This window comes from Schistocerca serialis, chromosome 5, assembly GCF_023864345.2.
Source record: "Schistocerca serialis cubense isolate TAMUIC-IGC-003099 chromosome 5, iqSchSeri2.2, whole genome shotgun sequence".
In the NCBI taxonomy this organism is placed as follows: Eukaryota; Metazoa; Arthropoda; class Insecta; order Orthoptera; family Acrididae; genus Schistocerca; species Schistocerca serialis.
Window position 1 is genome coordinate 130,137,977 of NC_064642.1, and position 26,656 is coordinate 130,164,632.

Genomic DNA, 26,656 nt, shown 5'->3' on the forward strand with positions numbered 1-26,656 from the left:
ATAGATGGAGAAATACTTTAATTAAAACTGGGGTTAACATGAGAGCCCAAGATAAAATAAATAAATAAATAACTACAAGAAGAAACTTCAAGTAATATGATTTCTTATTTCTACTCGTATATTAACGTATAATACAGTCAGTTTATGAGCAAATACTTTGATCAAGATTGGTATTAACGTGAGTCCCCAAGAATAAAATAATACAGAGTTGTAGTCTTTGCCATGAACTGCAGCTGTTTGTATGACCATGAACTTAATATTTAAATTTAAAAACAAGAACAAAACTTCAAATGAACTGCTGACTTATTTCTGTTGTTACATTAACATGATCTAGAATATTAGTAAAGGCAAATTCTGTTTATTTCAGCTAGAGGTAGTACCTACATCTGAAGATGAGTCTGAAAAGGTTCGAACACAGGTTCATGGTATAATAAATAACTATTTCAATAAAGAGACTAGTTGTAGTTTTATGTTTTACATTGTACTTCTTTTCCGGTTTTCCCGCAGTCCATTATTTACTGGCACACAGTGCTGTGCTCCAACCATACATTCTCAGAAATGTCTTCCTATGATTAGGAGCGGTATTTGATATAACTTCTCTTGGCCAGGAACGCACTCTTTTTCCTGTGCTAATCTGCTTTCTATGTCCTCCTTGCTTCTTCTGACACGTATTAGTTTACTTCCAAAGTAGCAGAATTCCTTAACTCTGTTTACTTTGCCGTCTTCTATTTCGGTGTTAAGTTTATCCGCTAATCTTATTTCATTACTCTCGTCTTTCTACTGTTTACCCTCAATTCATATTTTATACTCATTAGACTGTTCATTCCGTTCAACATGTCCAGTAATTCTTCTTCACTTTACGTACGAAAGTAATATGAAAGTATAATGACTCGCTTCATGTCATTACGATTAACCGTACAAATGGTCCATGGAATGTGTAACTATCTCTGTGTGGTACAATGTACCACGAAACAGGACAGGACAGGGCAATGGAATGCTGGTCCGCAAGCGGGCCTTGACTGTGGGCTCGGCCGGCCTAGCGGGAAGTCCGTAATGAGCTGCTTTCATTAAGGCGAGCCGGGCCTCTGCCAGAGACCTGATCACGGACACATTGTGTACCAGACTGGCGACAGCTCCAGGTGCCGCAGCAATAGCAGATTATTCACCGTACGAACACACGTGAGTGCTACGGCAATGCAATCATAGGCTCCTCAACGCTGCAACATCATGTTACACACCTTAGGTCGGAAGAGGATGAGCAATGCAACTAGCCTTGTTTAATACGCAGGTAAAGAAAGCTAACTTTACACCACGAGAAACAAGACAGACTTTGGTGCACCGCATTTATATATAGATTAGATATACTTTTTCTTCCATATGTCATAGCCAGGAGAGCCTTAAGGATGTAGACGGTCATGAAGTAAGAATACATAACACATATGTACGAAAAAATCAACAAAAGTAAAACGAGGATAATGGAATGTAGTCAAATCAAATCGATTGATGCTGAGGGAATTAGATTAGAAAATGAGGCACTTAAAGCAGTAGGTGAGTTTTGATATTTGGGGAGCAAAATAACTGATGATGGTCGAAGTAGAGAGGATATAAAATGTAGACTGGCTATGGCAAGGAAAGCGTTTCTGAAGAAGAAAAATTTGTTAACATCGAGTATAAATTTAGGTGTCAGGAAGGCTTTTCTCAAAGTATTAGTATGGAGTGTAGCCTTGTGTGGAAGTGAAACATGGACGATAAATAGTTTGGACAAGAAGAGAATAGAAGCTTTCGGAATGTGGTGCTACAGAAGAATGCTGAAGATTAGGTGGGTAGATCTCATGACTAATGAGGAGTTATTGAATAGAATTAGGGAGAAGAGAAATTTGTGGCACAACTTGACTAGAAGAAGGGATCGGTTGGTAGGACATGTTCTGAGGCATCAAGGGATCACCAATTTAGTACTGGAACGCAGCGTGGAGGGTAAAAATCGTAGAGGGAGACCAAGAGATGAATAGACTAAACAGATTCAGAAGGATGTAGGTTGCAGTAGGTACTAGGAGATGAAAAAGAATGCACAGGATAGAGTAGCATGGAGAGCTGCATCAAACCGGTCTCTGGACTGAAGACCACAACAACAACAACAACAACAACAAAATGTACGAAAAACAGAGGCTAATGTCCCTTCTACAGATCCCAAGTGAAACGGTCTTAATGGATGCGAAATAAGTAAAAAAAAGTTAAATGTATTTCATACGACAGGCAATAACAAACTTATAAAAGAAGGAAGGAAGATATAGAGTTTAACGTCCAACGACAAACTCGTCAAATCTTGTAAATGTACAATACACTGAAATATACAATTCTTAAGCTAACACAGTCAGGCAGTATCTAACATAAAATCAGTTTACGTCATTTACTGACATTGATCAAGTGTGCAGAAGTCAGATTTCACACAACACTTACTTTATTTGACATTATGAGAAATTCACTCACGTCATTTGGTTCTAGTAATAAATTCGTCGGTAGAGTAGTTGCACATCAATAAATCCTTTAGATTCCTCTTAAACTGAGCTTTAACTGCTGATAAACTTTTTTCGGATGCTGGCAAGTTATTTGAAAATGTGTGTTCCTGACTAATAAACACATTTCTAGACCAAAGTAAGTGACTTTGAATCTTTTGAAGAGTATTCTTATTTCAACTATTGATTTCATGAAATCTGCAGGGTTTTTATTTGTGATAAATTTCCTTAAGAAATAAATATAACGGTGTGCAAAACTTAAGGGCGAAAGTAAGTTTCGCATGATGTGCCACTACCAAATAAAATACCTCGAAACTTGGACCATCGATTGAAAGAATTGCTACAGTATGGTACAGAGGGTCACTGAAAGAAATAATTATACTAATGTAATCAGGATTTATGTTAGTCCCCTGGACATTACAAAACGGCGGGACATGGTTCTTAATGGGTGTGTGATCACCACAGATGGCGATGCATCCTTTCCAACGTGCTCCCATGCTGGCCGCAGGGCTGGCACGGGGTTCTTGTGGTAGGGCGTTTCATTTTACAATCAACACGACGATGACTGTTGTATGGTAGTTGGTGCACGTGGGCTTGCTGCGCTACGTCTCCCCAATGCGGCCCACACGTGCTCTGTGGGATTCCCAACGATCACTTACGGGATGCGTTAGGGAGACGTATTCCAGCACGTCCACATGCACCAACTACCATACAACAGTCATCGTCGTGTTGATTGTAAAATGAAACGCCCTACCACATGAACCCCGTGCCAACCTTGCGGCCAGCATGGGAGCACGTTGGAAAGGATGCATCGCCATCTGTGGTGATCGCACACCCATTAAGAACCATGTCCCGCCGTTTTGTAATGTCCACGGGACTAACATAAATCCTGATTACATTAGTATAATTATTGTCTGCGAATAAAATTGTCATTTCTGCTCGTCTCATTCCATATTTCTTTCAGTTACCATCCGTACTATACGCTGTAGCATCAGTGCGTGGTCCATGTTTCGAGGTATGATACTTGGCAGACACATCATGCTAAAGTTACTTTCGTTCTTAAGTTTTGGACACCGGTATATAATAAGAAGCCGTAGTTAATATTAGCAATTCCTTGAACAGGCCTCTGCAAGATATTCTTGATTCCACATCCCAGTAGTCTGTGAATCAGAAACACGGCCATCTGAGGTGACTTGTTCAGCTGTGTTTCTTGAGTAGCAAAAAAAATTATATTTTTTGTCCTTTCCGTCGTTATCTCCAAGAAAAAAACGTTCTTGTAAATGGATCGTGGTGCCTCTTATGCATCACGCCATGGTTCGTGTGGTCATGTCTGGCATCTATAACGGGTTCTCCGATAAACACAAACAGAAACGCGTACTTTAAAAGTACGTACGGACATTTATAGATTAATGCATTTTTTTTAATGATTGTTGGTATGTCTCGGCTTCTCAGTGGGCACGGCTGTGCTACAAAAGTCCAGGCTTCAATTCTCAAACAGTCTATGATTCTTTCTGTCGCAGTTGCTCCTTTCACCTCTGGCAAGGGTTAGTCGTGGTTTTGAGTCAGTGTTTAACAGTGGTTCCGTCTGTAAGTCGCTGGTAAATCATAAAAAAAATAGGACGAAGACAAAGCATGCCACCTAATAACGTTCTGTGGCATTCAGACCAGTCTCCAAGCCGACGACAACGTTACATTTATTATTACTGTTATTAGTCACCACGAGCAATCAAGTTAGGCGTTGTGCGCTGACAAGACGTTCATAACACATTTTTACGGCTCATCAGCCGTTTGACATCCACTTCATGGCGGCCACTTTTGACTTCCCCGTGCATTAGAGTCTACAGTGATAAGCTCCATATTGCTCCCGCAGATTGTCTAATGTCATTCACCCACCTTCCATTAAGTCATTGTCTCAGTCTTTTGCAATCTAATGGAAGCCAGGAAGGAAAGTGCAAAGCCCGTCCACCATCAATTAGACAATCTGCTTGTCTCGGCAGCATCTATTACAGTCATAATTACGACTTCCATTTTTGTCAGGTCCCTGATTGCTTTGTTTCTTTTACTGACCCTCCTAATAATTCTCAACAAATATCTCTCCATCTACAGCTGCGACACCCTCAGTCTTTGAACGATATTAGCATTAAAAATCGACATTTCACTATCATATGTCAATATTGGTAGCGCATTATCAATGTAACCTTTCTATTTCAGATACATTGGAATCTTTGTTTGCGAACTTTGTTTAGTTTACCGGAAACACGCCAGGCCATGTTTACTTCTTTCAAACTTTCAAATGTGTGTGAAATCTATGGAACTTAACTGCTAAGGTCATCAGTCCCTTAGCTTACACACTATTTAACCTAAATTATCCTAAGGACAAACACACCCACCCATGCCCGAGGGAGGACTCGAACCTCCGCCGGGACCAGCCGAACAGTCCATGATTGCAGCGCCTAAGACCGCTCGGCTAATCCCGCGCGGCATGTTTACTTCTCTGTTAATTTACTCTGCTGCGTATCCAGTCATTCCCGGCCAAGAGCACTCTACTAGTATCAAAGATAGGTCTTAATGTGAAGAATAAATTTCTGAGAATTTACATTTGGAGGACAGCATTGCATGGTAGTGAAACATGGACTGTCTAGAAAACGGAGCCGGCCGGTGTGGCCGAGCGGTTTTAGGCGCTTCAGTCTGGAACCGCGCGACCGCTATGGTCGCTGGTTCGAATCCTGCCTCGGGCATGGATGTGTGTGATGTCCTTAGGTTAGTTGAGTTTAAGTAGTTCTAAGTTCTAGGAGACTGATGACCTCAGATGTTAAGTCCCATAGTGCTCAGAGCCATTTGAACCAGAAATCGGAACAGAAGATTATTGAAGCATTTGAGGTGTGGTGCTACAGAAGAACGTTGAAAATTAAGTGGACCGATAAGGTAAAGAATGAGGAGGTTCGCTGCAGAATCGGGGAGGAAAGGAATATATGAAAGACAAGAAGAAGGAACAGGACGATAGGACATCTGTTAAGACACCGGGGAATAACTTCCATAGTACTAGAGAAAGCTATAGAGTGTAAAAATTGTAGAGGAAGGAAGAGATTGGAACAAATCCAGCAAATAATTTAGGACGCATGGTGCAAGTGCTACTCTGAGATGAAGAGGTTGGTACAGGGGAGGAACTCATGGCGGCCCGCATCAAAACAGTCTGAAGACAAATGACTCAATAAATAAACAAATCTAGTCTCTGTCTTCAGCTGCCCTAAATACGTAAACTCATAAACTGCCTCGATGACTGTGTGATTAGTTCGTCAATTTTTATGTGTTAATTTAGTCTAACTGCTCATAATTTTTTTCATTATCACTATATATGTACAAATAACGTTTACCTATTTCACTGTAAAACCCACACAAAAAGACTGATAATGTTTCGCCTAATATTTTTGCATATCAGAAGCAAAAGCTATTCATAAAAGGGCATTCATTTGTGCAGTTTATGAAAATATATTGCATTCATGAAGTGACACCAGGCCAGCTTGAATTCTGTGGTCTCACGGGTTTTTTTGTGAGATCTCGCTCCAATTCAATTTTTAGTTGTCGTCTGTTATTTACAAAACGTTTCAGCTTTATGCTTTTACACAGTATCTACGACTGTAGTAGTAAAGCATACATAACCCATATTCAATTTGAATACGATAGTGTTTTGGAGGCTTGGTACTGGTGGAAGAAGTAAGTCCTTACCTGCCACCGATCTGGGTACCATGTCAGTCATAAAAGACCTAACGTTTAAATCTGTGATATGAGCCTCCTTGCAACTTGCAATACACAAAACTTTAACCAAAACACAAGTCACTTTAATAAACCAAAAAAGTTCGATTGGGAAACGAATCTCCGAGCCTTTCCTAAGGTATTGTATTGTATGTTAACCGGGGGCCTAGAAACGACGGAGAGGCTCCGTCCCCGCCATAGCCGCAGTGGTCCACAACCCCACGACGACTACCGCAGTCCACTTCACCCCTCTGCCGCCCCACGCCGAACCACTCTTTCAGGGTTATTGTGCGGTTCGGCCCCCGGTGGATGCCCCCAGGGAACGTCTCACACCAGACGAATGTAACCCTTATGTTTGCGTGGCAGAGTAATGGTGATGTACGCGTACGTGGAGAACTTGTTTGTGGAGCAATCGCCGACATAGTGTAGCTGAGTCGGAATAAGGGGAACCAGCCCACATTCGCCGAGGCAGATGGAAAACTGTCTAAAAACCATCCAAAGACTGGTCGGCTCACAGAACCTCGATACAAGTCCGCCGGGCGGATTCGTGCCGGGGACCAGGCGCTCCTTCCCAATCCGGAAAGCCTTGTGTTTGACCGAACGGCTAACCAGGCAGGCTTCCTAAGGTACTCCAGTTATTTACAAAGCAACGTTTCTCTATACCAAGCAGATATTAAGTGTGAAATTTTTTGCTAACTTTCCAGAAAATGTTGACACTAGAGAAACGCCACATGTTCTGTTGTTCTCCTAGTTTTGTAACAGAGCCACTAAGATGTGTACACAGTGAGACTCCGTGGCCGAAATCATCAACTGACAAAGATACTCTATCCAAAAACAGTGACAAGTAATTTAACTGCGGAAAAAAATTCATTACCGGTCTTTTGCAGCGCACATTTCCTCATTACCAGATAGCAGGTAGAGATTCTTGACAAACATTTACTATCTATTTGATAGCGATCTGTCTATCTATCAGCTGCCCCTTGGCGCTGTTCATATGTGAACTTTGTACCGGCAGTACAAAGCAAAGTCACAACTATTGGGATCACGCCAAGAAATTACTGTGTGACCCTGTGCCGTCGCCGTAGTAATATCACAGACTACAGATCCCTTCCTGGCCCTCATTTCTTTTCTTTAAAGCGTACAATCACGGCAAAAAAAGCACCAGTGCCTGAAACAAGCTTTAATGGTCACTGAACAAAACTGACAATGCGGTAACAAATGTCCGTGCCTCTCCGGCCTGTTGCAAGCACTTAAATCCCAGCAAGTTTACTGTATATCAATCATATGAATGACAAACTAGCTAATCCAGCTAAAAAAATGTCCAAGGTTTTTCTGATCTTTGTCAAAGCAAAAGTAATTGCTTTTTTTTCGGCGGATTCTATTTATGTCACTGTCGAAGGAACAGCGTACCCGTACCTGAAAAACCCGAGCGACTTGATACAGCGTTTAAGGCACTGCCTCAGTATTTGGGAGGAGAAGTTTTAAACTTCCGGAGCTGCCATCGTGACTTAAGATTTCCCGTGGTTTCTCCTAAATCATTTTTGGTGAAGCTCCTGAGCAATCCATCATCTTTCATACTATCTACACGACATTAAATCCTAATCTTCCTTCTTTTCCCCCGAACAAAATGAAAATATCTTTTACTGTCGTTAACAATGAGGCATTAAACGCTGTTCAACAACTCTTGGATGTGAGTATCCTTTAAGCTAGACGCAGACCTTAAGATAATGTTCAGTGCAAGGAGAAGTTTGTGTCTATACTAAAACAAGCTCTATGTACCAGTCCTTGCTTTTGCACGGACGTAAGTTTGAAATTTCCGCAACCGTACAAAGAAAAAGGGGGACTGAAAACGAAGCGTTACTGGACGAGAATATAATGCATAAATATTTTATATAGACATTAAAGATGGAAAAACTCGAGAAAGGAAAACTAAAATAATCATTCCACTGAAATAATAACTAATATTTTTAAAAAATGGCATAAGAAGTATAGGTAATTTGGACTGCAATTTATTTGAGACCACAGTCTAGTTTGCTGTATAATTTCCTCTTCAGCTTGAAGATGTGTAAAAACACGGACAAAAGCTTCCTGAGTAAATTAACCGAAACTTGAAGGGTAGATTCTGGAACCAAGAGTAACGTAGTAAAGAAGTCAGAATGATTCCCTGAGATGGGTCTGAAACAATGGGAAGAGATTGCCGCTATGGCAGTATACAACTGCTGCATGGATACAAGATAATAATTGATCATCCGATCCTGAAATGCTGATCTAGCCCTCGGGTCTCCGTCTGACAACCTTCATACTCCATTATGGAGAGAAGGGCAACGTATGTGGACATTCATTAATCGGATGACAATGTTAACGGAGGACTGAATAATCAGGAGTGACAGACGTTCGAAGCAAATAATCGATTACCTAGTCTAAATCTATATTTTCTAAACCTGCTTGAAAAATGTAAGAATATCACATAGTTGCATATAAGGATTTCACGCACGGGTGGCCCCTGTTAGTGAATTCATAGTACATACATATCATCAGTACTTCAGTCTTCAACTCGTTCCTAAATGAAATATTGTCTGTATTGGTAGAGTGAACAAACTCTTTGTCATACACTTCACGCTTGCTACAAACAAACAGACATCGATGCAGAAGAATTACAAAGACCAAAGTACACTACTGGCCATTAAAATTGCTACACCACGAAGATGTGCTACAGACGTGAAATTAAACCGACAGGTAAAAGATGCTGTGATACGCAAATGATAGCTTTTCAGAGCATTCACACAAGGTTGGCGCCGGTGGCGACATCTAAAACGTGCTGACTTGAGGAAAGTTTTCAACTGATTTCTCATACACAAACAGCAGTTAACCGGCGTTGCCTGGTGAAACGTTGTTGTGATGCCTTGTGTAAGAAGGAGAAATGCGTACCATCATGTTTCCGACTTTGAAAAAGGTCGGATTGTAGCCTATCGCAATTGCGGTTTATCGTATCGCGACATTGCTGCTCCCGTTGGTCGAGATCCAATGACTGTTAGCAGAATATTGAATCGGTGGGTTCAGGAGGGTAATACGGAACGCCGTGCTGGATCCCAACGGCCTCGTGTCACTAGCAGTCGAGATGACAGGCATTTTATCTTCATGGCTGTAACGGATCGTGCAGCCACGTCTCGATCCCTGAGTCAACAGATGGGGACGTTTGCAAGACAACAACCATCTGCAAGAAGAGTTCGACGATGTTAGCAGCAGCATGGACTATCAGCTCGGAGACCATGGCTGCGGTTACCCTTGACGCTGTATCACAGACAGGAGCGCCTGCGATGGTGTACTCAACGACGAACCTGGGTGCACGAATGGCAAATCGTCATTTTGTCGCATGAATCCAGGTTCCGTTTACAGCATCATGATGGTCGCATCCGTGTTTGGCGACATCGCGGAGAACGAACATTGGAAGCATGTATTCGTCGTCGCCATACTGGCGTATCACCCGGCGTGATGGTATGGGGTGCCATTGGTTACACGTCTCGGTCACCTCTTGTTCGCATTGGCGGCACTTTGAACAGTGGACGTTACATTTCAGATGTGTTACGACCCGTGGCTCTACCCTTCACTCGATTCCTGCGAAACCCTACATTTCAGCAGGATAATGCACGACCGCATGTTGCAGGTCCTGTACGGGCCTTTCTGGATACAGAAAATGTTCGACTGTTGCCCTGGCCAGCACATTCTCCAGATCTCTCACCAATTGAAAACGTCTGGTCAATGGTGGCCGAGCAACTGGTTCGTCACAATACGCCAGTCACTACTCTTGATTAACTGTGGTAACGTGTTAAAGCTGCATGGGCAGCTGTACCTGTACACGCCATCCAAGCTGTGTTTGACTCGATGCCCAGGCGTATCAAGGCCGTTATTAGGGCCAGAGGTGATTATTCTGGGTACTGATTTCTCAGGGTCTATGCACCCAAATTGCGTGAAAATGAAATCACATGTCAGTTCTAGTGTAATATATTTGTCCAATGAATGCCCGTTTATCATCTGCATTTGTTCTTGGTGTAGTAATTTTAATGGCCAGTAGTGTATATGTGTGTAGCAGAACAACTCTCAATATTTAGGATTATAGCCCTTACATTACTTTATTACCGATGCGGTTCGAGCAACTAATGTCCCATATCAGGCAGCATTTCATACCCATCATTAACATTATTTACACTAAGAACTATAATATAGCTATTTTTCTTTTTCACGGGTTGCCAGGGTTTTCATTAGGTACAGAGTTTTCCCCATATGGAAATGGAAAACTGTGTGTGGTGTATTTCTTGACAAAGACTTGCTGTCATGTAAGTAAGTATAGTGATACTACGCCGATGAGTTACTGCGAGTGCGCCCGCAGGCTGCGGTGGTGGACCAGCACCTGTTAGAGATCACCTAGCGCCTGTTTGCACTGTTTTCAGTCACGTTTCGTGTCCACAGTATTTTCAAAGCGATAGAGTAGGTGTGTGTGGAAATACAACATGCTGATGACTCATAAGAAGTGACGGGAAGTCATCGAGTAAAGCAGAGGTGATTTCTGGGCGTTCCGAAGGTAGTGTTATAGGCAATCTGCTGTTTCTTATTTTTATAAACGATTTAGGATACAATCTGAGCAGCCGTCATAGGTTGTTTGCAGATGATGTTGGCGTTTATCGTCTAGTAAAGTCATCAGAAGCTCAAAACCAATTACAGAACGATTTAGACAAGATATCTATGTGTTACAAAAACTGGCAATTGATACTAAATAATTAAAAGTGTGAGGTCATCCACAGGATTGCTAAAACGAATCCGTTAAACTTCGTTTACACGGCAAATCAATCAAATCGATAGGTCGCAAATTCAGCTAATACTTATTAATTACAATTATGAACTACTTAAATTGGAAAGAGCACATATAAAATGTGGTAGGGAAGGCGAAGGCGAAACTGAGACTGCGTTTTATTGGCAGAACACTTAGAAGATGCGACAGATATACTAAAGAGACTGCCGGCCGAGGTGGCCGAGCGGTTCTAGGCGCTTCAGCCTGGAACCGCGCGACCGCTACGGTCGCAGGTTCGAATCCTGCCTCGGGCATGGATGTATGTGATGTCCTTAGGTTAGTTAGGTTTAAGTAGTTCTAAGTTCTAGGGAACTGATGGCCTCAGAAGTTAAGTCCCATAGTGCTCAGAGCCATTTGAACCATTTTTTACTAAAGAGACTACCTACACTACGTTTGTCCGTCCTCTTTTGGAGTACTGTTGCGCTATGTGGGATCCTTGCCAGATAGGATTAACGGAGTACATCGAGAAAGTTCAAAGAAGTGCAGCACGTTTTGTATTATCGGCAAATAGAGGAGAGAATGTCACTGAAATGATACAGGATTTGGGGTGGAAATCATTAAAACAAAGGCTTTTTCGTTGCGGCGTGATCTCCTAATGAAATTTCAATAACTAACTTTCTCCTCCGAATGCGAAGATATTTGTTGATCCCGACCTACATAGGGAGAAACGATCATCACAGGGCAATCAGAGCTCGCACGGAAAGATACAGGCATTCTTTTTTGTCCACAAGCTGTTGGAGAGTAGAATAATAGAGAATTAGTGTGAAGGAGCTTCGATGAATCCTCTGCCAGACACTTATGTGTGTTTTGCAAGTAGCCATGTAGATGTGTACATATGTATGCTGTGTTGACCTCACATTAGGAACATTGTGGACATGAAACGGGAATGAAAATACTGAAAAATGTTACACAAGAACAAGAACAGAAGCTGAAGCACCGCCGCAGCCAATGAGCGGACACGCAGTATGTCACCGGCATAGTATCACCATAAATATTTACATGTTAGCAAGTCTTTTGTCACGAAATTCACTACACACACTTTTCCGCTTATATGTAGGGACACAAATGTGCTGCGCCTAATTAAGAACATGCCAACTCAAAAAATTAGCGATATTTTAATTAATAGCATGAACAGTGCAAATAATATAAGAACGTAGGCTTCCGCGGCCGGTGTCACAGTGATTAAAATTCTTCTGGGTGTTATGCCGCGTTATTGCTAAAAACTAACAACAATAATAAACTAAAACCGACGTTTCGGCCGAATTGCAACGGCCTTCCTCAGGGCACGACTGGTTTTGCGCACACCGGGAGGAAAACTTGCCGACCAGAAGCCGAACGCTGATTGGCGGACAGCTACCAATCTACACTCCTGGAAATGGAAAAAAGAACACATTGACACCGGTGTGTCAGACCCACCATACTTGCTCCGGACACTGCGAGAGGGCTGTACAAGCAATGATCACACGCACGGCACAGCGGACACACCAGGAACCGCGGTGTTGGCCGTCGAATGGCGCTAGCTGCGCAGCATTTGTGCACCGCCGCCGTCAGTGTCAGCCAGTTTGCCGTGGCATACGGAGCTCCATCGCAGTCTTTAACACTGGTAGCATGCCGCGACAGCGTGGACGTGAACCGTATGTGCACTTGACGGACTTTGAGCGAGGGCGTATAGTGGCCATGCGGGAGGCCGGGTGGACGTACCGCCAAATTGCTCAACACGTGGGGCGTGAGGTCTCCACAGTACATCGATGTTGTCGCCAGTGGTCGGCGGAAGGTGCACGTGCCCGTCGACCTGGGACCGGACCGCAGTGACGCACGGATGCACGCCAAGACCGTAGGATCCTACGCAGTGCCGTAGGGGACCGCACCGCCACTTCCCAGCAAATTAGGGACACTGTTGCTCCTGGGGTATCGGCGAGGACCATTCGCAACCGTCTCCATGAAGCTGGGCTACGGTCCCGCACACCGTTAGGCCGTCTTCCGCTCACACCCCAACATCGTGCAGCCCGCCTCCAGTGGTGTCGCGACAGGCGTGAATGGAGGGACGAATGGAGACGTGTCGTCTTCAGCGATGAGAGTCGCTTCTGTCTTGGTGCCAATGATGGTCGTATGCGTGTTTGGCGCCGTGCAGGTGAGCGCCACAATCAGGACTGCATACGACCGAGGCACACAGGGCCAACACCCGGCATCATGGTGTGGGGAGCGATCTCCTACACTGGCCGTACACCACTGGTGATCGTCGAGGGGACACTGAATAGTGCACGGTACATCCAAACCGTCATCGAACCCATCGTTCTACCATTCCTAGACCGGCAAGGGAACTTGCTGTTCCAACAGGACAATGCACGTCCGCATGTATCCCGTGCCACCCAACGTGCTCTAGAAGGTGTAAGTCAACTACCCTGGCCAGCAAGATCTCCGGATCTGTCCCCCATTGAGCATGTTTGGGACTGGATGAAGCGTCGTCTCACGCGGTCTGTTCGTCCAGCACGAACGCTGGTCCAACTGAGGCGCCAGGTGGAAATGGCATGGCAAGCCGTTCCACAGGACTACATCCAGCATCTCTACGATCGTCTCCATGGGAGAATAGCAGCCTGCATTGCTGCGAAAGGTGGATATACACTGTACTAGTGCCGACATTGTGCATGCTCTGTTGCCTGTGTCTATGTGCCTGTGGTTCTGTCAGTGTGATCATGTGATGTATCTGACCCCAGGAATGTGTCAATAAAGTTTCCCCTTCCTGGGACAATGAATTCACGGTGTTCTTATTTCAATTTCCAGGAGTGTATGACGACATGGGCACTCACAGATAACCTCTTTCCTTCCATCTTCCCTTATGCCATGACTAGCCAATCATATTAGAGGGCAAATAAAAAGTTTTACAACAGTGACGTCAGACATCGACAGTCTGTAATAAATAGAAGCACCTATCCCCTTGCAAAACCAGTCGTGCCCTGAGGAAGGCCGTTGCAATTCGGCCGGAACGTCGGTTTTAGTTTATTATTGTTGTTAGTTTTTAGCAATGACGCGGCATAACACCCAGAAGAATTTTAATCACTAGTGCACATAATGTTGAGTGATTTGTATGCCTTGGTACCTGATGAGCACTACTGCCTGAAAACGCTTCGCTAATAAATAGTCATAACGATTAACAATCCCAAACTTTATGATTGGTTGTGGACCATAATATGGAAAGCCAATCTGCCAATATTGCTAATGATTAATCTGCAGTACGCAGATCTAACTACGTCAAATTTAGGGTAGCACTTGCAAGGACGAGAGGAGAAAAGCACACTTACAAAGCGGGCAGTACCTGAGGACGCAAGTCAGTAGGTGACCCACCTGGCGAGCTGGCGGCAGAGGCATACGAATCGACGCGCCCTCAGTATGCACCTCGGCGGTCACGCGTCGTCACACCATTAGCTGACTGTGCAGGGTTCGCGTGCCTCGCTCGCTCGCGAGACATCTCCGCGCAAACGGACTGAACTTGGCTGCCCTCTGGCCCCCGTGCAGTGACTCACTGCGTAAACTGTTGCGAAGCTCGCTGTTTAATCACTGCCGCTGCCTTCAGACCGCTTAGGTCAAAGGCGTGCGAGCCGCCATGATTCCAACGTAGAGGTGATAATCGTATGGCATAACTGATGAAAGGAGAAAATATAAAAATGCAGTAAATGAAGCAGGCAAAAAGGAATACCAACGTCTCAAAAATGAGATCCACAGGAAGTGCAAAATGGCTAAGCAGGGATGGCTAGAGGACAAATGAGAGGATGTAGCGGCTTATCTCACTAGGGGTAAGATAGATACTGCCTACAGGAAAATTAAAAGAACCTTTGCAGAAAAGAGAACCACTTGTATGAATATCAAGAGCTCAGATGGAAACCCAGTTCTAAGCAAAGAAGGGAAAGCAGGAAGGTGGAAGGAGTATATAGAGGGTCTATACAAGGGCGACGTACTTGAGGACAATATTATGGAAATGGAAGAGGATGTAGATGAAGATGAAATGGGAGATACGATACTGCGTGAAGAGTTCGACAGAGCACTGAAAGACCTGAGTTGAAACAAGGCCCCGGGAGTAGACAACATTCCATTAGAACTACTGACAGCCTTGGGAGAGCCAGTCCTAACAAAACTCTACCATCTAGTGAGCAAGATGTATGAGACAGGCGAAATACCCTCAGACTTCAAGAAGAATATAATAATTCCAATCCCAAAGAAAGCAGGTGTTGACAGATGTGAAAATTACCGAACAATCAGTTTAATAAGCCACAGCTGCAAAATACTAACGCGAATTCTTTAAAGACGAATGGAAAAACTGGTAGAAGCCGACCTTGGGGAAGATCAGTTTGGATTCCGTAGAAATATTGCAACACGTGAGGCAATACTGACCTTACGACTTATCTTAAAAGAAAGATTAAGTAAAGGCAAACCTACGTTTCTAGCATTTGTAGACTTAGAGAAAGCTTTTGACAATGTTGACTGCAATACTCTCTCTCAAATTCTGAAGGTGGCAGGGCTAAAATACAGGGAGCGAAAGGCTATTTACAGTTTGTACAGAAACCAGAAGGCAGTTATAAGAGTCGACGGACATGAAAGGGAAGCAGTGGTTGGGAAGGGAGTGAGACAGGGTTGTAGCCCCTCCGCGACGTTATTCAATCTGTATATTGAGCAAGCAGTGAAGGAAACAAAAGAAAAATTCGGAGTAGGTATTAAAATCCATGGAGAAGAAATAAAAACTTTAAGGTTAGCCGATGACATTGTAATTCTGTCAGAGACAGCAAAGGACTTGGAAGAGCAGTTGAACGGAATGGACAGTGTCTTGAAAGGGGGATATAAGATGAACATCAACAAAAGCAAAACGAGGATAATGGAATGTAGTCGAATTAAGTCGGGTGTTGCTGAGGGAATTAGATTAGGAAATGAGACAGTTAAAGTAGTAAAGGAGTTTTGCTATTTGGGGAGCAAAATAACTGACGATGGTCGAAGTAGAGAGAATATAAAATGCAGACTGGCAATGGCAAGGAAAGCATTTTTGAATAAGAGAAATCTGTTAACATCGAGTGTAGATTTAAGTGTCAGGAAGTCGTTTCTGAAAGTATTTGTATGGAGTGTAGCCATGTATGGAAGTGAAACATGGACGTTAAATAGTTTGGACAAGAAGAGAATAGAAGCTTTCGAAATGTGGTGCTACAGAAGAATGCTGAAGATTAGATGGGTAGATCACATAACTAATGAGAACGTATTGAATAGAATTGGGGAGAAGAGGAGTTTGTGGCACAACTTGACAAGAAGAAGGAATCGGTTGGTAGGACATGTTCTGAGGCATCAAGGGTTCACATATTTAGCATTGGAGGGCATCGTGGAGGGTAAAAATCGTAGAGGGAGACCAAGAGATGAATACACTAAGCAGTTTCAGAAGGATGTAGGTTGCAGTAAGTGCTAGGAGATGAAGAAGTTTGCACAGGATAGAGTAGCACGGAGAGCTGCATCAAACCAGTCTCAGGACTGAAGACCACAACAACAACAACATGCTGAAGCTCCTAGTTTCGCTTCCGCCGAGGTCTTTGTTGGATGCCACTTGGGTGACTCGTAAATTCCTCTCCTACCCCAGTAAGCCTATTGTTAAACGTGCCGTCAGAACCGTGTCTCATTGCTGGCGGATTTTCACATCATTTCAGGTATTTTCCGAGACCATTGTAGCACTTGTTGGCGGACAATATTCGTTTTTGGATTGCAGAGCTGATTTATTCTTACAGTTTACTTCTAAGGTAAGTGAACCTATGCGCGACATCAAACTTATATGAGCCAATTTCTATCGATGGGGGCTCTTTTGGATAATCCTTCTTAATTAGAGTCTTTTCACGGATGATGCTGTAGTATACAGAGAAGTTGCAGCATTAGAAAATTGCAGCGAAATGCAGGAAGATCTGCAGCGGATAGGCACTTGGTGCAGAGAGTGGCAACTGACCCTTAACATAGACAAATGTGATGTATTGCGAATACATAGAAAGAAGGATCCTTTATTGTATGATTATATGATAGCGGAACAAACATTGGTAGCAGTTACTTCTGTAAAATATCTGGGAGTATGCGTATGGAACGATTTGAAGTGGAATGATCATATAAAATTAATTGTTGGTAAGGCGGGTGCCAGGTTGAGATTCGTTGGGAGAGTCCTTAGAAAATGTAGTCCATCAACAAAGGAGGTGGCTTACGAAACACTCGTTCGACCTATACTTGAGTATTGCTCATCAGTGTGGGAGATAGGGATCAAAGAAGAGCGGCTCGTTTCGTCACAGGGTTATTTGGTAAGCGTAATAGCGTTACGGAGTTGTTTTGCAAACTCAAGTGGCAGACTCTGCAAGAGAGGCGCTGTGCGTCGCGGTGTAGCTTGCTGTCCAGGTTTCGAGAGGGTTCGTTTCTGGATGAGGTATACCTCCCGAGGAGATCTCGAATGTAAAATTAGAGAGATTCGCTTGCGCACGGAGGCTTTTCGGCAGCCGACGGACAGGAATGGGAGGTAATGACAGTGGAACGTAAAGTGCCCTCCGCCACACACCGTTGGGTGGCTTGCGGAGTATGAATGTAGATGTAGAATAAATCGAATAAATCATAATTACATTATTACTCTGTTACGAGCCACCAGAGACCACAGGTCGCTGATACTAAACCACTCGGAAGGAATCCGCGACAACTGCCGAATTTTTTACGACGAAGCTCCAGTTCGCGCGACGCTTTTTCTTTGTAGCAGAGTTAATCTCTTCTCGAGGCCTGAGCAACCGTATTGTCACTTTGCCACTGTTACTTTTAGCGCAGTGTTTAGCACACTGGACTCACATTCGGGAGGACGACGGTTCAAACCTGCGTCCGGCCGTCCTGATTTAGATTTTCCGTGATTTCCCTAAATCGCTTTAGGCAAATGGTGGGATGGTTCCTTTCAAAGGTCACGGTCGACTTCCTTCCCTAATCCGATGGGACCGATGACCTTTCTGTTTGGTCCGTCCCCAAAATCAACCAACATTTGAAATTTCTAAAATACAAGGATTCAAGTATACCAGGTTGATACAGTTTCAAAGGCTTCCGTGTCCAGAGTCAGTTGACATGGAAGATTTCTAGGTGTGATACTGCTTCGTATCGTAAACAATGATGATATGTACTTTATGTACCACGTAAAGAAATCTACTTTTCTGTCTCACAAGTAATCGCGACCAGAAAATGGAAAACTAATTTCCGGATGCAGTTCGGTTACGTTATACTGATCCTCTTTATTTTTCCGACTCCCAATTGATGGCTACGTTTAATGAGCTTCTTCTATTGAAGGAGCAATGAATTTAATTGATGCTTCTTTTTTCAGATCGGAATGCGGTCATCTTTACCAGCATTTTCCCCGCAACAGTCCCATCAACAGCTGGAATATTCGCTACCAGTTCTACGAATATGTCTATTTTCAACTTCAAGTTATCGTTTATTCAGGATGAGTTAGCGAAAACAGGCCACCCAAATATATCCAGAGCGAGTAAATATAGTACTTTGAAGGCGCAGTTTGCGGTAACTTATAGCAGACCATGTAGCAAATTTTCTACCGTACGAAAGTAATTTTTAACTTCGTTGCATTACGACATCATAGCTTTTTAAGGAACTATATACTTTTCTGTGGCATTGGAAAGAGCTTTCGCGAGGACTACAACGTCAACACGTGTGTGGAAATCCATCAAATAGTAAGAAGGTAAAAGTGCCACAGACCACTCTTCCACCATCAGGAGAAGAAGCCCTACAAATGACTTCCCTATCGTACCAAATGTAAGGAGAAGGTAATTCATGTTCGGTTCGCGTGTTAAGCTGTACGTCTGAAGCGCATTTGTCTGAGCTCTGCTACTCTAGCGATCAGTCAACTGTCTCGTAAAGCTAGCCAGACTTTCATCATGTTCAAATGGTTAAAATGGCTCTGAGGACTTAACATCTGAGGTCATCAGTCCCCTAGACTTAGAACTACTTAAACCTACCCGGCCAGTGTGGCCGAACGGTTCTAGGCGTTTCAGTCAGGAACCGCGCAACCGCTACGGTCGCAGGTTCGAATCCTGCCTCGGGCATGGATGTGTGTGATGTTCTTAGGTTAGTTAGGTTTAAGTAGTTCAAGTTCTAGGGGACTGATGACCTCAGCTGTTAAGTCCCATAGTGCTCAGAGCCATTTGAGCCATTTGAACTTAAACCTAACTAACCTAAGGACATCACACACATGCATGCCCGAGGCGGGATTCGAACCTGCGACCGTAGCAGCAGCGCGGTTCCGGACTGAAGCGCCTAGAACGGCTCGGCCACAACGGCCGGCTCCTTTCATAATGTGTTCGATAGTAAATGGAAATGGATATGGATTTCTGGTGAATGTCATTAAACCCTTAAAGCAAAGTCGTGGTTTTGTACTGTATGGTATCCTGATGTTGCTAAGACAGCTCGATTAGTCTTCGCAAACAGTAACTGAAAAATTTACGAAACTGGAAATGTAAAGAATAAAATGCGCTAACAAATATGAACAGCAACGGCCGAGAAAAATGCATTTAACTTTCCGGCAGCGGCAACATGTACTCCGCATGTCACTACGAGGCAGCTTGAATTCGCGAGTCGGGTCAGCCAAGGAAATGTTTTGCGAGAACTACACTGCAGCTCTTTTCATCGTTCTCGAAGTTTCCTTGAATGAACAACCTGAGTGGAACGTTTTTCAAAATCGGTTATAGTTCCCCAGACGATGTCGACTAAAAGTGCAAAGTAATGCGATTTTTCTATGCAAAGTTTTGCGCACAAAAGTTTGCAAAACATGGGCAAATCAGTCTCTGCAGTATGGACTACCGGTCAGTTGAAAATCCACGCCGGCTGACGGAAATGAGTAAACGACATTGGCCTGCCAACCAGCCCCAAGAACTCTACAATAAGCGACCAAATGGTCCCCGTATTATTGATTCGACTCAAAATAGTCGCAACTCTGTAGTTCTGTAGTTGGAGCGGATCCCAATTATTGTAATGCACACCGTATGGTACCAATATGACGGATATCCCCCCCCCCCCCCCATAATTATTTATAGGTCCTATCCGCTTCGGTAGCTGCCGGGTCTGTGCGGCAGACTGCTAACCGAATGAGCCCGGGGTTCGATTCCCGGAAGGGTCGGAGATTTTTTCCGCTTGGGGACTGGGTGTTGTCCTCATCTCCTTGTCCTCATAACTGACACAAAAATCGTGTGCAGCGTGTCACATAACAAGTCTAAGCTTGTGATCTGAGGCTTTCCCGGCGTATATGCTGTTAGGACCCGTTAAACAATAGAGACAGAGAGAGGACGGACCACTGCATCAGTACCACCTCATGATGGCGGTGTGGTTATTCGCCTAAATATCGTGGATATTCGACTATCGTATCCGGCTGGACACCCAAGAACCCTTCAAACAAACAAGTCTAAGCTTATGTAACTTCGCAGCAGGGGGTACTGCTTGGTCCTAATGAATATTCAGAACTGTCGAAGCACATTGTTGTGTCTTCCATTGATGAGATAGCTGTATGGGCACGTTCCGAAAGCCGGTTTTTGTCTGATCATAAAAAATTTGGACGTTATTGTATCGCTCGTTGGGGAAATATGAATTGGCCTGCACGCTCACCTGACTTAATGCCTCTGAACGCGAGGAAAATAAAAACAAGAGTTCTGCAAGCAAACAGCGAAGACTCCCGAAGACGTGGCATGACGTAAAAAACGGGCCTCTGCTGCCGTGTGAAATCCCACGTGCAGTATCGTGCGTCTGGAATAGCTCTATAATTGTATCAGCGCTCACACCTATCCTGATAGCCGCGAGCGTTAGCATGCCGCTTCCAGGTTTTAGGGAGCCGCGCTGATCCCGAATAGAACCAGCGCGGCGGATTAACGACGAGGGCCAATGTGCCGGCCAGCTCGGATGTGGGTTTTAGGCGGTTTTCCATATCCGAGTAATTGAATGGGGATGTTTCCCATCCCGCCCGAGTTACACGCAAACGTTTAACTCAAAAACGTTGACACACCTTCACATGGGATAACACTAGACGCTGACAAATTGGGTTCAAAAATTCTGTCCGAGAGCTGAATGGGTGGGGAGGAGGGAGAGGAGGGGTAAGGAGGGCCGAAAGGAAGGGCATCCGGCCACCCTGTACCACTATTTCCAAATCCAGATTAACATGATGAATCTGCGAAGACACGGAAAAAGCCTGCAAAATAAATAAAATGATGTATCAATGCTCAAGGTCATTATTTTCTGCCCTTGATATGACAAACACTACAATCAACACACGGACAGTACCTAAGTTACACACTGGACTCGCATTCGGGAGGACGACGGTTCAATCCCGCGTCCGGCCATCTTGATTTAGGTTTTCCGTGATTTCCCTAAATCGCTCCAGGCAAATGCCGGGATGGTTGCTTTGAAAGGGCACGGCCGACATCCTTCCCCATCCTTCCCTAATCTGATGAGACCGATGACCTCGCTGTCTGGTCTCCTCCCCCAAACAACCTAACCCCCCAACCTAAGTTACGTGTTTGTTTACACTTGGTACCAAAGGGCATAAAATTGTGGGACCTTTTTCCCCGACAGTGTAACAGTGGTTTGTGGCTCTGTTATCTTCTTAATATTACATCAACTTCCACGCTTGCTATGTTGATTAAGAACCCTTTGAAGGTTTTTTCCAAAACTGCGGAGTAGTTCCAATAAAATACATAACCGGTGTCATAATTCGGCAACTATAAACGTTAAAAATTACCTGTGTATGCCAGAAAACTGGTGTCATTGTCCGCTATAACCCAGCGAAAACCACTTCTCTATATACACTACTGGCCATTAAAATTGGTACACCACGAAGATGACGTCCTACAGGCGCGAAATTTAACCGACAGGGAGGAGATGCTGTGATATTCAAATGAATAGGCTTTTCAGAGCATTCACACAAGGTTGGCACCGGTGGCGACACCTACAACGCGCTGACATGAGGGAAGTTACCAATCGGTTTCTCATACACAAACAGCAGTTGACCGGCGTTGCCTGGTGAAACGTTGTTCTGATGCCTCGTGTAAGCAGGAGAAATGCGTACCATCACGTTTCCGACTTTGATAAAGGTCGGGTTGTAGCCTATCGCGATTGCGATGTATCGTATCGCGACATTGCTGCTCGCGTTGGTCGAGATCCAATGACTGTCAGCAGAATATGGAATCGATGGGTTCAGGAAGGTAATACGGAACGCCGTCCTGGATCCCAACAGCCTCGTATCACTAGCAGTCGAGATGACAGGCATCTTATCCGCATGGCTGTAACGGATCGTGCAGCCGCGTCTAGATCCCTGAGTCAACAGATGGGGACGTTTGCAAGACAACAACCATCTGCATGAACAGTTCGACGACGTTTGCAGCAGCATGGACTATCAGCTCGGAGACCACGGCTGCGGTTACCCTTGACGCTGCGTCACAGACAGGAGCGCCTGCGATGGTGTACTCAACGACGAACCTGGATGCACAAATGGCAAAACGTCATTTTTTCGGATGAATTCAGGTTCTGTTTACAGCATCATGATGGTCGCATCCGTGTTAGGCGACATCGCGGTGAACGCACATTGGAAGCGTGTATTCGTCATCGCCATACTGGCTTATCACCCGGCGTGATGGTATGGGGTGCCATTGGTTACACGTCTCGGTCACCTCTTGTTCGCATTGACGGCACTTTGAACAGTGGACGTTACATTTCATATGTTTTACGACCTGTGGCTCTACCCTTCATTCTATCCCTGCGAAACCCTACATTTCAGCAGGATAATGCACGACCGCATGTTGCAGGTCTCTTACGGGCCTTTCTGGATACAGAAAATGTTCGACTGCCGCCCTGGCCAGCACATTCTCCAGATCTCTCACCAACTGAAAACGTCTGGTCAATGGTGGCCAGGCAACTGGCTGCTCACAATGCGACAGTCACTACTGTTGATGAACTGTGGTATGGTGTTGAAGCTGCATGGGCAGCTGTACCTGTACACGCCATCCAAGCTCTGTTTGACTCAATGCCCAGACGTATCAAGGCTTTTATTACGGCCAGAGGTGGTTGTTCTGGGTGCTGATTTCTCAGGATCTATGCACCCAAATTGCGTGAAAATGTAATCACATGTCAGTTCTAGTATAATATATTTGTCCAATGAATACCCGTTTATCATCTGCATTTGTTCTTGGTGTAGCAATTTTAATGCCCAGTAGTGTACAAGGTGCGTTCAGTAAGTGATAAAACACGTTTTTCCCGAAATTAAGTTGGTTTTATTCAGGATTCCAATACAACATACAATTTGGCTACAAAATCCTATTTTTCAAGATAATCTCCGTTGAATGCGACGGCTTTACGCCACCTTACTGGGAGGGCCTGTGTGACGGCACTGTACTGCTCTACTGGTCTACGTCGGTGCCAGCATCTTGCTGTATCAGTAACCTCCCCATCATCCACATACTGCTTCCTTCATTGGGTCAAACAGATGGAAGTCAAAAGGTGCGAGTTCCAGGCTGTTGTATGGATGAGGAAGAACAGTCCAACGAAGTTTTTGAGTTCTTCTCGGGTGCACAGACGTGCACGAGGCCTTGCGTTGTCACAGTGAAGGAGGAGTTCGTTTGCATTTTTGTGCTGAGGAACACGCTGCAGTCGTTTCTTCAATTTCGTGATGGCAGCACAGCTGTGTGCGGCGGGTGGGAGAACGGACAGGTTTGCGCCACCTTGTTGCGATCACGACAGACGCCTCGCCGAACGACTTAACCGTGCTTGTATTCACTGCCGGATCGCCGTAGACATTCTGCAAGCGGCTATGAATATCTGCGGTGTCTAGCTTTCCGCCAAAAGGAACTCAATGACGGCTAACTCGTTGGAAAGCACCCTCGTTACAGCTGCCATTTTTAAGGCTACATATAGCGCCGCCACCTATCGGAACTTCATGAAACTATAGAGGCTGAAGGTGGTAGTTATATCCTCTCAGCTTATGAAGAATTTTGATGTCCGTAAAATTGCTTTTGTAAGACACAATAGTGAAATGTGCGTGCTGGAAGCGACACCTAGCGCCCAAACCTCTTCAGTTGTCTGCACTGCAGCTTCTAGCACAGTATGCTGACAGTCACCCCACGTTACGAGTAATTTGTGCTATTATGTTATTACATCTTTTGACTATGCCTATCCTGTCTACAAATTTTTTTGGTTTTGTGTGCTAGCTTAGACAGACACATACGTTGACTTTCAGCTGCTTCTCAGGTCACGCACGTTAATGCTGTTCCAGTAGTATTGTACAATACCGTAATACTCTCATTAATAAGCTTTCACATTACTTTTATCCCTTTTAGACGTGTCTGATGATGATGTTGTAGATCGAAATCACTTTTAAAATAGAAAAAAGTTTAGCGACCAACGATTTGTGAATTCTACAAATTGTAAACTTTGGGTCACTGTATGTAATTATGTCATATGTAATTATACGACGGCCTGCAACAGCGTGTAAACACCAAAAGCAGTTATTTATAACCATCAGTGTTGCTAATCAACACTTAAAAATTGTTTGTTTCAAGTGACTATAATTTTTGATTCTGGTCTATAGAGGGTGTTGTTGTTATCGTCTTCAGTCCAGTGACTGGTTTGATGCAGCTCTCCATGCTACTCTATCCTGTGCAATCCTCTTCATCTCCGAGTTGCAGTAGTTACTGAAACCTACATCCTTTTGAATCTGCGTAGTGTATTCATCTCTTGGTCTCCCTCTACGATTTTTACCCTCCACTCTTCCCTCCATTACTAAATTGATGACACCTTGTTGCCGCAGAACGTGTCCATAGAGGATATGCCGCCGTTTTGTGTCGGCGAGTAATAACGGTTTCTCTTGCAAGGTGTGCGGCTGGTGGGAAACTATACACTTTCAGCGTTACTGTGCTCCCTTCGTGTGTTCATCTAACACAATTGTTCAGATGACTATAGTCAGTCCACGTTCAGGCTATCACTACCTAATCATTATCGTCTGGATCTCATACAATGCTTTGTGTATCTCTTAAAATTCATAGCATTTGTAAACTTGCTTCGTAGAATTATACATTCCTCAAAAAGGATTAACTTAAGGGATTTAACTGATATCAAAAAATGTGCCTGAGGGCAAAAGGAGACGTTATCCATCATCGGCCATACCACGATGATAATGCTTAAGCGGAGGCGAACACAGGCCAGCGACACGCGTAGACGCCGGCGGATGTGTAGACAAGTAAGTGGCCATCCATTCAGCCGCGACCCACAGCAAGGTGGCCCCAAGGTTGCAAGAGACGTGCTCTGCAGCTGCGACACTCAGCTCCGCATTGCGTGTGGTGCCAACAGGGCACTCCGTTGTAATAAGTAAATGCTAACGATTGTTGTCAGCTACTGGTAACCGTGGCAAGCTGAGCAGAATACGGCGAGGAGGGATTTTCAAGACACGAAAAATAAAAAAGAATCTAGTGAACACATGATTCTAAACAGAAGATATGCCAACATACTTGTATCAATACTACCTTTAAGTTACCGACGACGATACAACGAAACTTGTCACTGTTTTGTTATTTTTTGCCGGCCGTGGTGGCCGAGGGGTTCTAGGCGCTACAGTCTGGAACCGCGTGACCGCTGCGGTCGCAGGTTCGAATCCTGCTTCGGGCATGGATGTGTGTGATGTCCTTAGGTTAGTTAGGTTTAAATAGTTCTAAGTTCTAGGGGACTGATGACCTTAGAAGTTAAGTCCCATGGTGCTCAGAGCCATTTGAACCAATTTTTTTGTTATTTTTTTGTTTGCAGTCAACAAGGAGGGGATTATTGATTGAAAAGGTATACATTTTTTATGATTTTGAGAATATGCTGCAACCAAAGCCTCCAAATGTTGTGCCCTGGAAGCAGAGAAACTAGGTGTCTTCCTGACGCATCTTTATCCACGTGGTTTGCCTGTACGCCCACACTGCATCCGCAGTTGTTGCCGGTGAACAGTAAAGAACAAATTACCGACTAATTATATCCCAACCACATTCTTTCGACGCATGTTTAGGTGAATGTGCAGGCCTTCGAATAAGGGTCGTGCACATTTCCTCGCCATGTGTGGCTGGGCATTGTTCCACTATGAAGTAGCATCCGTCATGCGCCTTACCGCGGCTTGGGAGTGTCCATGTGACAATTCACCGAAATGTAAATGCCTAGCGTCGTCAACAGGACACAACAAGATAAAAAACTTCGGTAATTTTGGGACGAGTACTTTAGGCGGCCGATCACAGTGACAATAAGATCCTACTACGGACAACGTTTTCCTTTGCACAACTTTTGCAGTCTGTGGACTTACAATAAAAGCTGTTAATTAGGTTGTTTACTTGATCAAATCCTACTCGCTATTCGTCACGTATCCGGTTCAAATGGCTCTGAGCACTATGGGACTTAACTGCTAAGGTCATCAGTCCCCTGGAACTTAGAACTACGTAAACCTAACTAACCTAAGGACATCACACACATCCATGCCTGAGGTAGGATTCGAACCTGCGAC

At 44.3% G+C, this 26,656-nt stretch overlaps 1 protein-coding gene across 3 annotated transcripts in view; it reads right to left on the reverse strand.

Moving 5' to 3' along the window:
• LOC126481502 (uncharacterized) overlaps positions 1–26,656 on the reverse strand; it is a 332,833-nt gene that overhangs the window by 133,921 nt on the left and 172,256 nt on the right. The window contains exon 1 of one of the 3 annotated variants that reach the window (XM_050105294.1): positions 14,455–14,612. The exons of the other annotated variants lie outside the window; for them this stretch is intronic. Within the exon in view, the coding sequence (XP_049961251.1) occupies positions 14,455–14,478 (24 nt within the window). The 5' untranslated portion in view covers positions 14,479–14,612. Of the gene's footprint in view, positions 1–14,454; positions 14,613–26,656 lie in introns of those variants that run through there. 3 annotated transcript variants of the gene reach the window in all.